This window comes from Pelodiscus sinensis, chromosome 6 (assembly GCF_052426305.1).
Source record: "Pelodiscus sinensis isolate ZL-2025 chromosome 6, ASM5242630v1, whole genome shotgun sequence".
In the NCBI taxonomy this organism is placed as follows: Eukaryota; Metazoa; Chordata; order Testudines; family Trionychidae; genus Pelodiscus; species Pelodiscus sinensis.
The window spans coordinates 113,001,239-113,013,559 of record NC_143057.1 but is presented as its reverse complement, the minus strand read 5'-3'; the positions used below and the strand labels follow the sequence as shown (position 1 = coordinate 113,013,559).

Genomic DNA, 12,321 nt, shown 5'->3' with positions numbered 1-12,321 from the left:
AAATCATGGCATTTCAGCAAGTTCATTGATAACTACAATAAAAGGGTGTGATTTTGGCTAAGTACGAGGATTACTAATATTTTTACATCTTACATTTACTTTAACCAAACTCATTCATCAGCCATGATTTAAAGAAAGCAGTTATCATTCACATGCAAATAATTATAGCTTATAGCTGCTATACTAAATCCTTGCAAGCTTAGTTAAAACGAATGCAGGGACAGCCAAGCTTTCCTTAACTGTGAGGGCTGACTTGTCAGATGCCATGGGCTGGACTCTGGTTTGTCCCAAGTGGAGCACACTGCAGGCAGCCTCATCTTTAATCCAGAAGTTTGCAGTCCAAAGAGACCGCAAGTCCCAACAGGCAATGATCCATCCCAATCCAGAGAAAACAATGGCTTATGATCTCAATCTCTAGTTATTTATCTATCCCTTTAAAGAACATTTATTTGTAATATTTTAAAGTACAAAAAAATGTTGCTGAAAAGTTCCATTTAATTCTCTGCCAAGTGGTCACACCTTTAAAGAAAACACACAAGCTTCAGGAAAAGTACATTTACCACTCTCTGTAAAAACTGTAGTCACTGTTTTAAATGGCATGTACCCCTTACATGAAGAAAGTAGAGACTAATCAGTGAACAGTACTGGTGTACATCTTTCAAAATGTGATGTTGCTCAAGAGGCAACATTCAGTGTTCCCTTCCAAAGAACAACTACAACAAACCCAAAATACATGGGAGAAAAATGGAAGCCTTGAAATTAAACTACAGGCAGTCCCCGGGTTACGTACAAGATAGGGACTGTAGGTTTGTTCTTAAATTGAATTTGTACGTAAGTCGGAACTGGAACATATTGTACCCCAGGTGTCCCCGATTCAGCCGCTGCTGAAACTGACACCAGTCTTCCTGGAATCAGTTGCTGATCAGTTTCAGCAGCAGCTGACTTGGTGACACCTGGGGTAGAGCAGTTGGGGTGCTGCCAGATTGGTCCCCGCAGCGCCGCACCTCGGCGCTGCGGGGACCAACCTGGCAGCACCCCAGCTGCTCTGTCCCAGGCATCCAGATTCAGTCACTGTTGAAACTGACCAGCAGCAGCTGAATCGGACACGCCTGGGGCAGAGCAGCTGCAGTGCTGCTGGGTTGGTCTGGTAACACCGACCCTTGGCACGGCAGGACCAACCCGGCAGCACCCCAGCTGCTCTACCCCAGGCGTTGGCGAGAAAATCCTGGTCTGCTGGGGGAGGGGGGAGCACTAGCTACGCCCCCTCCCCAGCAGACCAGGGAGACGCGGAGTGGCTTTTCGCACCGCGAAGGACACGGGCCGCTCCACGTCTCCCTGGTCTGCTGGGGGGGGGGGGGTAGCTCTGCGTCTCCCTGGTCTGCTGGGGGGAAGCGCACCCCGTGCCGCCAGAGGCGGCAACAGTGGGGGAGGTACCCCGCACTAGCTGCGTCCCCCTCCCCCCCGTTCATAACTAGGGGTCTGACTTACGTCGGATTGACGTAACCCGGGGACTTACTGTATGGTGCACTCACTCACTTCTACTTTTAAGCCATTTGAAAAACAAAACGATATTAAGAAATTTGATTTCTTCTTACTTTGTATTCTGGAATTGACAAAAGGAGGCGAGAGATTGTCATGTGACCCAAGGTCCCTGCTTGCCATGTGATCATAGTGTGTCCCATCGCCATAGTTCTGTTAATAAATTGGGAAGGAGAAAAGAATTTTATAATTTTAACACAAACATTTTCTATAAAAACAGCAGAGGAAAGTTATACTTTCGCCCTCAATTCTGAATACTGAAGAAACGTTATTCTCTCCCTTACCTTCTACCACTGGTTTCATTGGGGTAATGCGTTCCAAAATTAATTTGAAGCTGCTTTAAAATTTTCATTTAGTTTGTAATTAATGTGTGTTTATTCTGTGGACACACCTGCATGATAATTGAGATAATATATCAGGGAGCTCAATGTTGTGCAAGCCATCAAGCATCTTTCACCTACTATGTCAGTCTTTCTACTTTCATTTCAGGTGGGGAGAAGAGAGACATTATTTGGGGGGGAAGGGGGGGTTAGATCTAGTAGTTGTAAGTAAAAATTTGACATTTTAACCCAGTGGTTGCTGCACGCACACAAAGGCAAAATTTGGCATGAAGTGCTTGGGTGCTTCTCTCATTATGATACAAAGCTATGAGGACTAACCCAGGAGATTAACATATACAACTGTGAGTACTTCCACTAAAGTCAAAGACACTAGTCACAGTAAGTTAAACACGTGCATAAGTCTTATCAGGAGCACACCACAATTTTTTCTTGCATCCCCAGCCTAACATTCCAGGCTGCACTCACCATTTTTGTACTAGTGCAAAAACTCAACTGTAATAAAAAACAAACAAACCAAGAGTTTGTCTGCCTGTAGTGCGGCTATTACGTTTGGATCTTGAAACACTGCTATTATTTTTTCTCAGCAACTCTAAGTCATGGAACATCCTCATTTTCAGTTGGGAAAACTGAGATGCACAAAGGTGAAGTGATTTGCATAATATGACCAGAAAATTAATTTGGAGACCTGAGGAAAACTTAGGCTTTCATCCCAGGACTGTTTTGTTTCTTTATCTCCTCTCATGACATAGTTAGTTTGGAAAGGAGAAGACAGAGAGGACACGATAACGGTTTTCAATTATCTAAAAGGGTGTCATAAGGAGGAGGGAGAAAAATTCTTCTCCTTGGCCTCTGATGATAGGACAAGAAGCAATGGGCTTAAACTGCAGCAAGGGAAGTTTAGGTTGGACATTAAGAAACATTTCTTAACTATCAGGGTAGACACAGGAAAAAGTTTCCTAGGGAGGTTGTGGAATCTCCATCTCTGAAGATATTTAAGAGCAGGTTAGATAGACATCTATCAGGGATGGTCTAGTCCAGAGGTGGCTAACCCCATTACAGGCAAAGAGCCAAAATAGTTGTGCACATAGCACAGGGAACTGGGGGCCGTTTCTAGCGGCACAGGGGCGGCTTCACGGGCCATGGGGGAGGCTTTGCGAGCCACACTTTGGGGGGGGGGGGAAGAGCCGCATGCAGCTCATGAGCCATGGGTTAAGCACAGCTGGTCTAGTCGGTACTGGGTCCTGCCGTGAGGGCAGGAGACTAGACTCGATGACCTCTCAAGTTCTCTTCCAATTCTAATGTTCTATGATTCTATACTGGTACATTTACATTCAGATATGTATGCCTAAATATGTATGCCTAAATTTACAGACTAGTTTTCAAAACATTTTTCCCCTAAAAGCAATGAAAGTTTTGGGAGGTGTGAGGGTGAATAAAAATAAAACTGAGAGATGTGTGAAGTAATGATGCAGTGAAAGCTAAACCAGGTATTGCTAAACCAGAACTGGTCACTGGCTTTTCTGCTTCTGTGGAAGAGATTCAATCCTGGTATGCAGTAAATGGGGGAAAATTATTCTGCTCAGATGACTGCAGTGTAATGCAAGATTAAGTATATTTTCTTAGAAGCAACACTTGGCATGTTAGCCAATGGCAGAATCTGATCGGGGGGGGGAGGGGGGGAAGGGACGAGGAGTAGGAGGGAGCGGAAGAAAATGGATTTAGTATGAACAACACTATCTTTCACCTCACTAGGCTGTGCTGAAACTTAGCTAGCAATGCTTGCAATCCCTGTTCCTTCACATTCATTAAGAGACAATTAAATAGCAGTAAAAATTTTTAAGTTTTGCCTTGCATAATTTTGTATCATGGATTTACAGAATATATGAAGTAGAATATACTTCTTGATTCTGAAGTACAGGCAGTCCCCGGATTACATACAAGATAGGAACTGTAGATTTGTTCTTAAGTTGAATCTGTATGTAAGTCGGAACTGGCATCCAGATTCAGCCACTGCTGAAACTGACCGCCAGTTCCGACTTACATACAGAATCAACTTAAGAACCCCAAGCGTCCCCAAGTCAGCTGCTGCTGAAACTGATCAGCAGCTGATTCCAACTCTGCCTCGGGCTTCCTGTAGTCAGCGCTGGTCACTTTCAGCAGCAGCTGACTTGGGGACGCCTGGGGCAGAGCAGCTGGGGTATTGCTGGGTTGCTCCAGTAGCGCCGCTCCTCGGCGCTACTGGACCAACCCAGTAGCACCCCATCTGCTCTGCCCCAGGCGTCCGGATTCAGCCGCTGCTGAAACTGACCAGCAGCGGCTGAATCAGGACGCCTGGGGCAGAGCAGCTGGGGTGCTGCCGGGTTGGTCCAGTAGCACCCAGAGCGGCGCTGCGGGACCAACTGGCAGCGCCCCAGCTGCTCTGCCACAGGCGTCCGGAGAAAAGCCTAGTCTGCTGGGGGAAGGGGGGCGTACTAGCTGCACCCCCTCCACCCCAGCAGACCAGGAAGACGCGGGTGGCGGACCGAGACGCACCGCGGTCCCGCTGCCTGGGTCCTCCGCGGCTTTGCTCCCAGTCTCCCTGGTCTGCTGGAGACTAGCAGACCAGGGAGATGGGGAGCAAAGCCTCTGAGGACGCCAGCAGCGGGACAGCCGCGGGGCGTCTGGGCTGTCCCGCTGCCCGAGCCCCTCCGCGGCTTTGCTCCGCGTCTTCCTGGTCTGCAGACCAGGGAGACGCGGAAAAAGCCCCGGAGGACACGGGCGGCAGGACCGCGAGGTCCCGCAGTCCGTGTCCTCCGGGGTGAGCCCCGTTCGTAACTGCGGATCCGACATAAGTCGGATCCGCGTAAGTCGGGGACTGCCTGTATACATGGGGATTTTTAGCCTAATCCTCAGAACAATATTCAGACCGTGATCCTGTGACTGCATTGGGACATGGGCTCAAAACTTCTGTGACCTACCTGGGAGGCCTGCCTATTTAAGGAGCTCAGGATTGGGCCTTTTTCAGAAAGGGTTGATTGTGCAATCCTCAGTTACATTGGTAAACTTTTAATTATGAGAGTAGACTTCAGTAGGAATACTGAGGGGAGTATTAATGCACCCCAATGCATGGAAGAGTTATACAATTTAGCCCTTAAATGGACAGAATTCCTCAGGGTTGTACATTGAGAGATTTATTGGAAGAGATCGTTCTTATTACTCGAATAAATAATCTTGAGACTCCATGCAGTTCTAAACACAACCTTCTCAAAGTCAAAACTCATGTATTATGTTATACCCCAGCTTTTATAAAAATAACAAGAAATATGGTGTGTCTCAGTAATTCCCATGGTAGGTACCAGTTCAGTAACCACATTTGAATTTAATGTCAGTGTGTGCACGCATTATAATGTGAGGAGCAGGAAAGATTTCCTCATCCCATCCACATAATGCATTAGAATGTCAAACTTGACAGCTGGAGCAATGGCTCTGTAAAGTTACTGGTAAGTAGAAAGATGCTACTGTACTTTGAAGATTAAAGTTAGTAACACTTTGCCTGAAAACAAGAGAAGACAATATTCACAGCTCTCTGAAATGATCTGACTTTAGAAGTAGAGGTATTATCCCTTCAACCTTAGGAAAGAAGTTTGGTGGGCCCTAAATTTGTTTGTGGGTTACATTTTCAAACTAGCTACCTCTGCTGTGTCCCCAAAATATCTACACTCAAAAGCAAATAGGCAAGGATGTGTGCAAAAATGCTTTTGTACATGTAAAATAGGTAAATGTAAATGAAAACTAGTCCTTGTGTGCATAGTCAACAAATGTAAGGATACAGATGCATACTTGTCTACGAATGAACAATTGTATAGGCACATTATACACCTGTAGTTGTTGAAAATTGTTCCCAAAACATTAAGGATCCCCTAAGTCCAATGAGTTGTTAATTTGTCATGAGTTAACAATTTGTTCTAAAGACATTCAGTGTCATATATATACTCTCACCAAAATAGGGAATATCGGCATTAAAAACGTGTACCTCTTTTGTTAATGTCATGAACTCTGCCCTTTTTATTGAAGAAACCAACAGAGGCGGAGCAGAATGTTGTGTGAGAGCAATGCAGAGATGGTAATTTGAAGAGAAGTATGAAGTAGATGTAAATGGCCAGAATGAGTGAGAACAAAGAAATGCAGGCTCAGATTTTTCCACCCTTGAAAACACTCATCTACTTCTGACAGGCCTGGGCAAAAATATCCTCCACAGGCTGGATCCCATCTGCCAAGCCCTGCCAGATCCAACCCACCGACTCCCTGCCTCCCTCCCTGCCCCTCCTTCCCCCCCAGGAGCCGGGGAGGGAGAAATGTGGCCACTGCTAGGCCAGTCAGAGTTTCCTGTTGTCAACAGGAAGCCTGAGAAGCAGACTTCCCCCCGCCCCAGCCTCCCTTCCCACCATCCCCTCAATCTCTTAGCTGTTTGAAAAACACATGGCCCCTGCAGCCAGAGTGGGGATGGGACAGGCAGGGAGTCTGCTTGGGAAGGCTGCTGGCTGGGAGTCAAGCCAGTAAGTATCCCAACCAGAGCCTGCCTCTAGCACCCCAACTGTTTGCCCCCCTACCCCACATAACCCACACCCTCTATCCCATATACCCTCCCAGATCCTGCACTCCAATCCTCTGCCCCAGATCACAGCCCAAACCCTTTGCCTTCTACACCCATATCCCCTTCCAGATCCTGCACCACAAATCACAACCCAAACCCCTACACCCTAGTCCCCAGCCCAAGTCACAACCCCCTCCTGTCTTTGGCCACAGACCAACACTCCCTCCCACCCCCAGCACCCTAGTCCCCTTCCCCAGGACACAACCCAAACCCCTGCATCTTAGTCCCCTATCCCAGGTCACAACTGCCTCCTTCACCAAATTTCCTCCCAGACCCCACATCCTCTCCTGTACCCTAATCCCTTATTGTAAGCTCCCTCTGCACCCAACCTCCATCCAAAGCCCCGCACCCCTTCCATTAATATGGACAAGTACAGCCCTTGACCACTTTCCAAATTGTTGGAGTGGGGTCCCATCAAAAATTATTGCCTACCCCTCACTTATGAGGAAGAGTAGCTTTGCCTTCCAGTAGTTCCACTTCATGGGGCTACCCAAGATATGAAGAATAATCCTGCAGCTTGTCAGTGAGTTAGATTTGATGACCCTTGCGGTCCCTTCTAGCTCTATATTCCTAAGCTTCAGAGGTACCATTCAATGTTAAAAGGGTGGCAGAATCTGATCCTCAGTGATGAAGTAGGATATTTTGAGTGAACAAGAGCATCCCAATGCTATGCAATGATTCTTTGCATGTAGATATCTGTGCCAGTGAGACACAAAATCTCCCAGCAAGAAATTACACCAAGAGAAATAGCGACGAGGAGTCCTGTGGCACCTTATAGACTAACTGAAGTGTAGGAGCATAAGCTTTCGTGGGCAAAGACCCACTTCGTCAGATGCATGTAGACTACCCACGAGGTCTTTGCCCACGAAAGCTTATGCTCCTACACTTCAGTTAGTCTATAAGGTGCCACAGGACTCCTCGTCGCTTTTGCAGATTCAGACTAACACGGCTACCCCTCTGATACTTGACACCAAGAGAAATGTCAACAATAACAAAAAATGCCACTTACAATAGTGAGATAACACACAGTGATGGATCAATAGCTGATACTAACTAGCAAGACAAAATGGCTAATGAAAATTTTTGCTAGCTGTTAACAGGAGTGGAGCAGGTGTCAAATTCAATCACAGGATCAGATAAGAATGTTTTTAAAAAAAGCAATTTTGAAGAGAAGCTGATCTACAGCCAACTTTGCATGTACATTTTTCAATGCAATCAGGTGTAGAACTCAAATTTAAGATTGTAAATTTGCATATGCAGGAAGTCTGGTTTAGGAAAAAGATTAGATATACTTACCCTGGATGGACTAGGATGTCCTCCATTCCCCCAGGACCCTGAGCTAGTTCTGTCTTCTACATCTAGGGACAAAAAAGTTCTTTAGGCTTTATTGCAATAACTCTTTCCTTTTGTGTAAGCACTTTTAAATTAATGTTTCAAATTAATCTCCTGTTGCCTTTAATTAAGAATCAGGCACGGGGCTACTACGATGATAGTGGCTTCTGACCCAACCACTTAAATTAACTCATTTAAATTCACAGCAGAAATGAACTGGACCCTCAGGAACCAGAGGTTTGAACATAAAAATTACTTCAGTGACTCAGTGTTTCATGAGACTTAAAAAATGGACTCCAAGTTGCACCAAAGTCCTTGACACAAAATACATATAATCAAACACAAGATGTGATAAAACAGAGAATCCCCAGAAGCCAATGTAAAATATTTTGAAGGTCAGCATTCAAACACAAATTCTCATACAGGCCCCAAATCAGGAAAGAATGTACTTAAGTCCCAGGGAAGTCAGGGGGAGTTATGCACATGTTCAATCACCTTCTTGAATAGAGATGAATGTAAGCACATACTTAAGCATTTTTCTGAATTTCCTAAGTGCCTCACACAATGCCTATTTAAATCATGAGAATCTTTCCATTACCTTTGGATGCCCACAGTCTTGTGCTCATCCATTCACACTCATTAATGCCGCCTACATTTGAGGCAGTTGCAGCTTACAATCAGAAGGATTTGGCAAATTTGCAAAGAGATAGTGCAGAGTTTAGAGCACTGGCTGGGGAAATCAGGACTTCTGCCTTCTCTCCTGAACTCTGGTGCTGAACAGATGTATGACTGAGGTCAGGCCTAAACTTCAAACTTCAATTAGCACAGCAGAGATGTTCAGCAATATGGAAAATCCACATCCTTGTTTCCCACAGGTATACTGGTCTAACCACTGGTGTGAATACTGCCAGTCTGACAGAAGAATGTCCATAGGGGAGTGATTTTCCAAAAGCAATGGGAAAACCGCTTGCATTGTTATAAGTTACTTCTATACTATCGAGGAGTTATGCCAGCATACCTTCAGGACCATAGCTTACCACAACAACCCCTGTAGTGTATGCATGGCCATAGAGTGAATCACTTTCTCTGGCCTATTTTATCCATTTGTAAACTGGATAGCATAATACTTACCTCACAAAGATGCTGTGAGGTGCAATAAATTACTCTTATAAAGTGCTTCAAGATCCTTGGACAAAAGATGCTATATAATTGGTAAGTGTTACAGAATGCAACTATAAATATCCTTGACAAAACTAAGGAGTATTATTAGAAACCTTATTTCAAAAGTGGAATGCTGTTTATAACATGTATCTATTACTGTTTCTCTTGATGCTATTGTAACCGGTATCATTTATTTTATTCTTTCTCTTTCAGGCTCTCTTAGGGAAAGGAAGACTTGTTTTTAATTAGGAGTTTGTATTACTGTTTAAATTGTCATGCCTGTCATAATGAGCTTTTATATTGTTTTAGATGGGACGTTTCAGAAAGAGTAGCAGACTAGCTGCTCAAAAGACACCACAATTGCAAATCGATGTCCCTCCTGGATACTCAAAAGAGAGTGGAAATGTGTACCTTTGGGTAGGTCATGTTAGTTCTGATGTTGTATCAGGGGGTGGGGGAGAAGAGGATACAATCCCCAAACTTTACTGGTTAAGACTGAATGAATTATATGTTTTGTGGTGTAGTTAATGATGCTGGGGAAAGCTAATATGACCACCAACCCTCACGGAATCCTCAGTACACTGCTTTGGGAACCTCATTAGGCTATCCCAGTTAATAAAACACTTAATGACTAAATAAGGTGTCAATCCAGCAAAGCACTTAAGGACAGTCTTAAATTTAAGCATGTGAGTAGTTCCATTTAAGTAACGTTAATTCATGTTAAGTCGTTCATTCAAGTCAGTGGGAATACACATACAGTTAAAATTAAGCACATGCCTAACAACTTTGATCAACTGGAGTCCAAAATGCAAATTTCATTTAGTCTTTTTTCATGTTGTGTTATATTCCAGTAAATCTGGTTTTTATGTTAATATTATATTTAATAGACCAAGCTCTTGGTATCAATTATATTGAATGACAACGAATTCCACATGTTATACTGAGAGAAAAGTATTTATTTTTACTACTGTTATATTTGTTATATTTTCATTTCTTTAAATGTCACTTGTACTCATATAACAAAAGTGAGTAGAAGTGCCCAATTTGCCCTCTCTTTGCCATTCATATTTTGTATACTTCTATCCCATCTCTCTTTTCCACATCCTATCCAAAACAACCTTGTAATTTGAAACCTGTTTTTACATTGAAATCTTCCTGTTTCTGTAATCATTCATATCACCATCTCTGAATTCAACAATATTCTCACTATATTTTTGAGTTACAGTGACCATCAATAAAAACAGCTTTTGTCTAATTACACAAAGACATAGGTGGTCTAGATTGCTACAGGAATTTTAATCACAGCATTGCAATTAAATATATGTGTATATACAGAAAAGCCGTGTTATCTGGTCCTGTACCAACAGAAAAGCTCTATAAACCAGTATTTTTTATCTTCACTGAAAGTCCAGTTTATAGTCTGATTGTAGTGGGGCTGGCAGGTTCCTACCTGGTTCCACGTGGTTCCCTAGAAGTGGTGACATGTACCTGCTTCTCCTGGATGAAGGAACAGCCATGGGAGCTCCGTGCATTTCCTCCCACCCTGAGCACTGCATCCTCAGCTTCCATTGCCCAGGAAACCCATCCTGCATTCTGAACCCCTCGGCCCTAGCCTGGAGTCCCCTTCTACACCTCAAACCCCTCACCCTTGGTACCATGCCAGAGCCCACACCCCCAGCCCAGATTTTCTTCCCATACCCTGAACCCCCTCATTTCTGGCCCCACACCGGAGCCCTCACCCCCAACCCAAAACCCATACCTTTCTTATCTCCCTTCCTCCTTGCCTCATCTAAGAGCTCCTTCCCAGACTTCAAACTCTTAGTTACCCAGAGTATTTGACTAACCGGCACCCACCATTCTCCCAACATTCCGGATATCAAAGCTTTTATTGTATGATATATTCTGATACAAATAACTGGGTATCTAGCAGTACACTTGCACTTCTAACTTATGTAGATTAAGTGATTGATGATCAAAGCTGTAAACTAGGAAATTAATAGTCATACTATCCATATTTAAATGTTTTTAAACAACATAGTTAAGATTTTTGCGCTTGATTTTATTTTTTCTATATAATCATTGCTATTATCTCAATAAAAGTGTAAAGTGTTAATGACAAAAGACATTCACAGGTAAATATTTAATTAAGCTCTAGACAAAGAAAAAAATGTGTATCATTTGCCTGACAGATCAGATCAACCATGCCATTCAGTTAATTAAGCAGAATTTTTTTAAATAATTTGTGTTATGTAACTGATAATGAATGCTTTCAGACCCTATTTCAAAACCAAGTGAAGTCAAAAGAGATGCTCCTACAATGAACTTAGTATAAGGCATTGGATCACTATGCAAAGATGCTTACAAAATCCGTATTAAATCCCTTAGACAAACTAACAGTGCATGTAATGCGCATCTTTGTCCACGTGAATCTCTCTTTCTTATCCTGTCTCGTTTATATTTATGATGTTTCTTTTTTCTCTCTCCAAAATACCAAATATGATTACATGAGAATATAAACTAATCACCTGCCAGGTGTCCCAAATATCAGCCTTCAAATAAATGTTTATGGCTGACTTACAAACCTACAAAAATGGAGTTTATAATATGAATGCTGTCACAGTGCTAACAAAACTGCTGCAAACGTCACCAGCAAACTAAGAAAAATATTACCAAAACTGTCTTCTAGCTCCTAGAACTTATTCTGAAAAATAATGCAGACTTGTATATTTTAAAAGTCCAAAATAGTTTTTGGGTTAAACTGAAAGTGAAACAAAACCTGCTACTTTGGATAGTGTTGTTTACATTCATTCCATAATGGTTACAATAACAATGCTTTACACTTAAGCAGCACATTTCCAGCCCAGCACCATAGGAAGCGTGAAGGCTGGTTTTGCAAACTTGACTAACTACTCACATGAGTAATCCCATTAACATTATGGCCTGCTGTATCATCCGTACATGGCTGACGCTCAAATCTACAAAGCCATTTGCTTATTCCAGACAATGTAGTCTCTTTTCTCCATCAGTGTCTGACAGAAGTGGAGGAGCAAATTAATTTAGTCTCAATTCTGTTATGATGGAACATGCTGTATCTGCATCTGTAGCCACAAAAATGAACCACGGATATGCTCACTGACATCTGCGGATTCAGATACCCAAGAATATAAAGCAGATATCCCCGGATTTGCAGGGTTCTACTATAGGGAGAAACCATCCAAAGGACTGGCCCAGAGCTGTGAGTGAGCTCCTAATGAATGTATATAGCCACCTCTGTTCAATTTAATTTAGTTTACAGTCTTCAGCTGTATTGTGCCC

At 43.3% G+C, this 12,321-nt stretch overlaps 1 protein-coding gene across 22 annotated transcripts in view; it reads right to left on the bottom strand.

Annotated features, from left to right (window-relative positions):
* Positions 1-12,321, bottom strand: part of TCF4 (transcription factor 4) — a 336,615-nt gene that overhangs the window by 224,815 nt on the left and 99,479 nt on the right. For 19 of the 22 annotated variants that reach the window (XM_014570220.4, XM_014570224.4, XM_075932635.2 and 16 more), the window contains 2 exons: positions 7,810-7,871; positions 1,596-1,692 (listed from right to left, as the gene is read on the bottom strand). The exons of the other annotated variants lie outside the window; for them this stretch is intronic. In XM_014570220.4, coding sequence (XP_014425706.1) covers positions 1,596-1,692; positions 7,810-7,871 — 159 coding nt within the window. The remainder of the gene's footprint in view (positions 1-1,595; positions 1,693-7,809; positions 7,872-12,321) is intronic. 22 annotated transcript variants of the gene reach the window in all.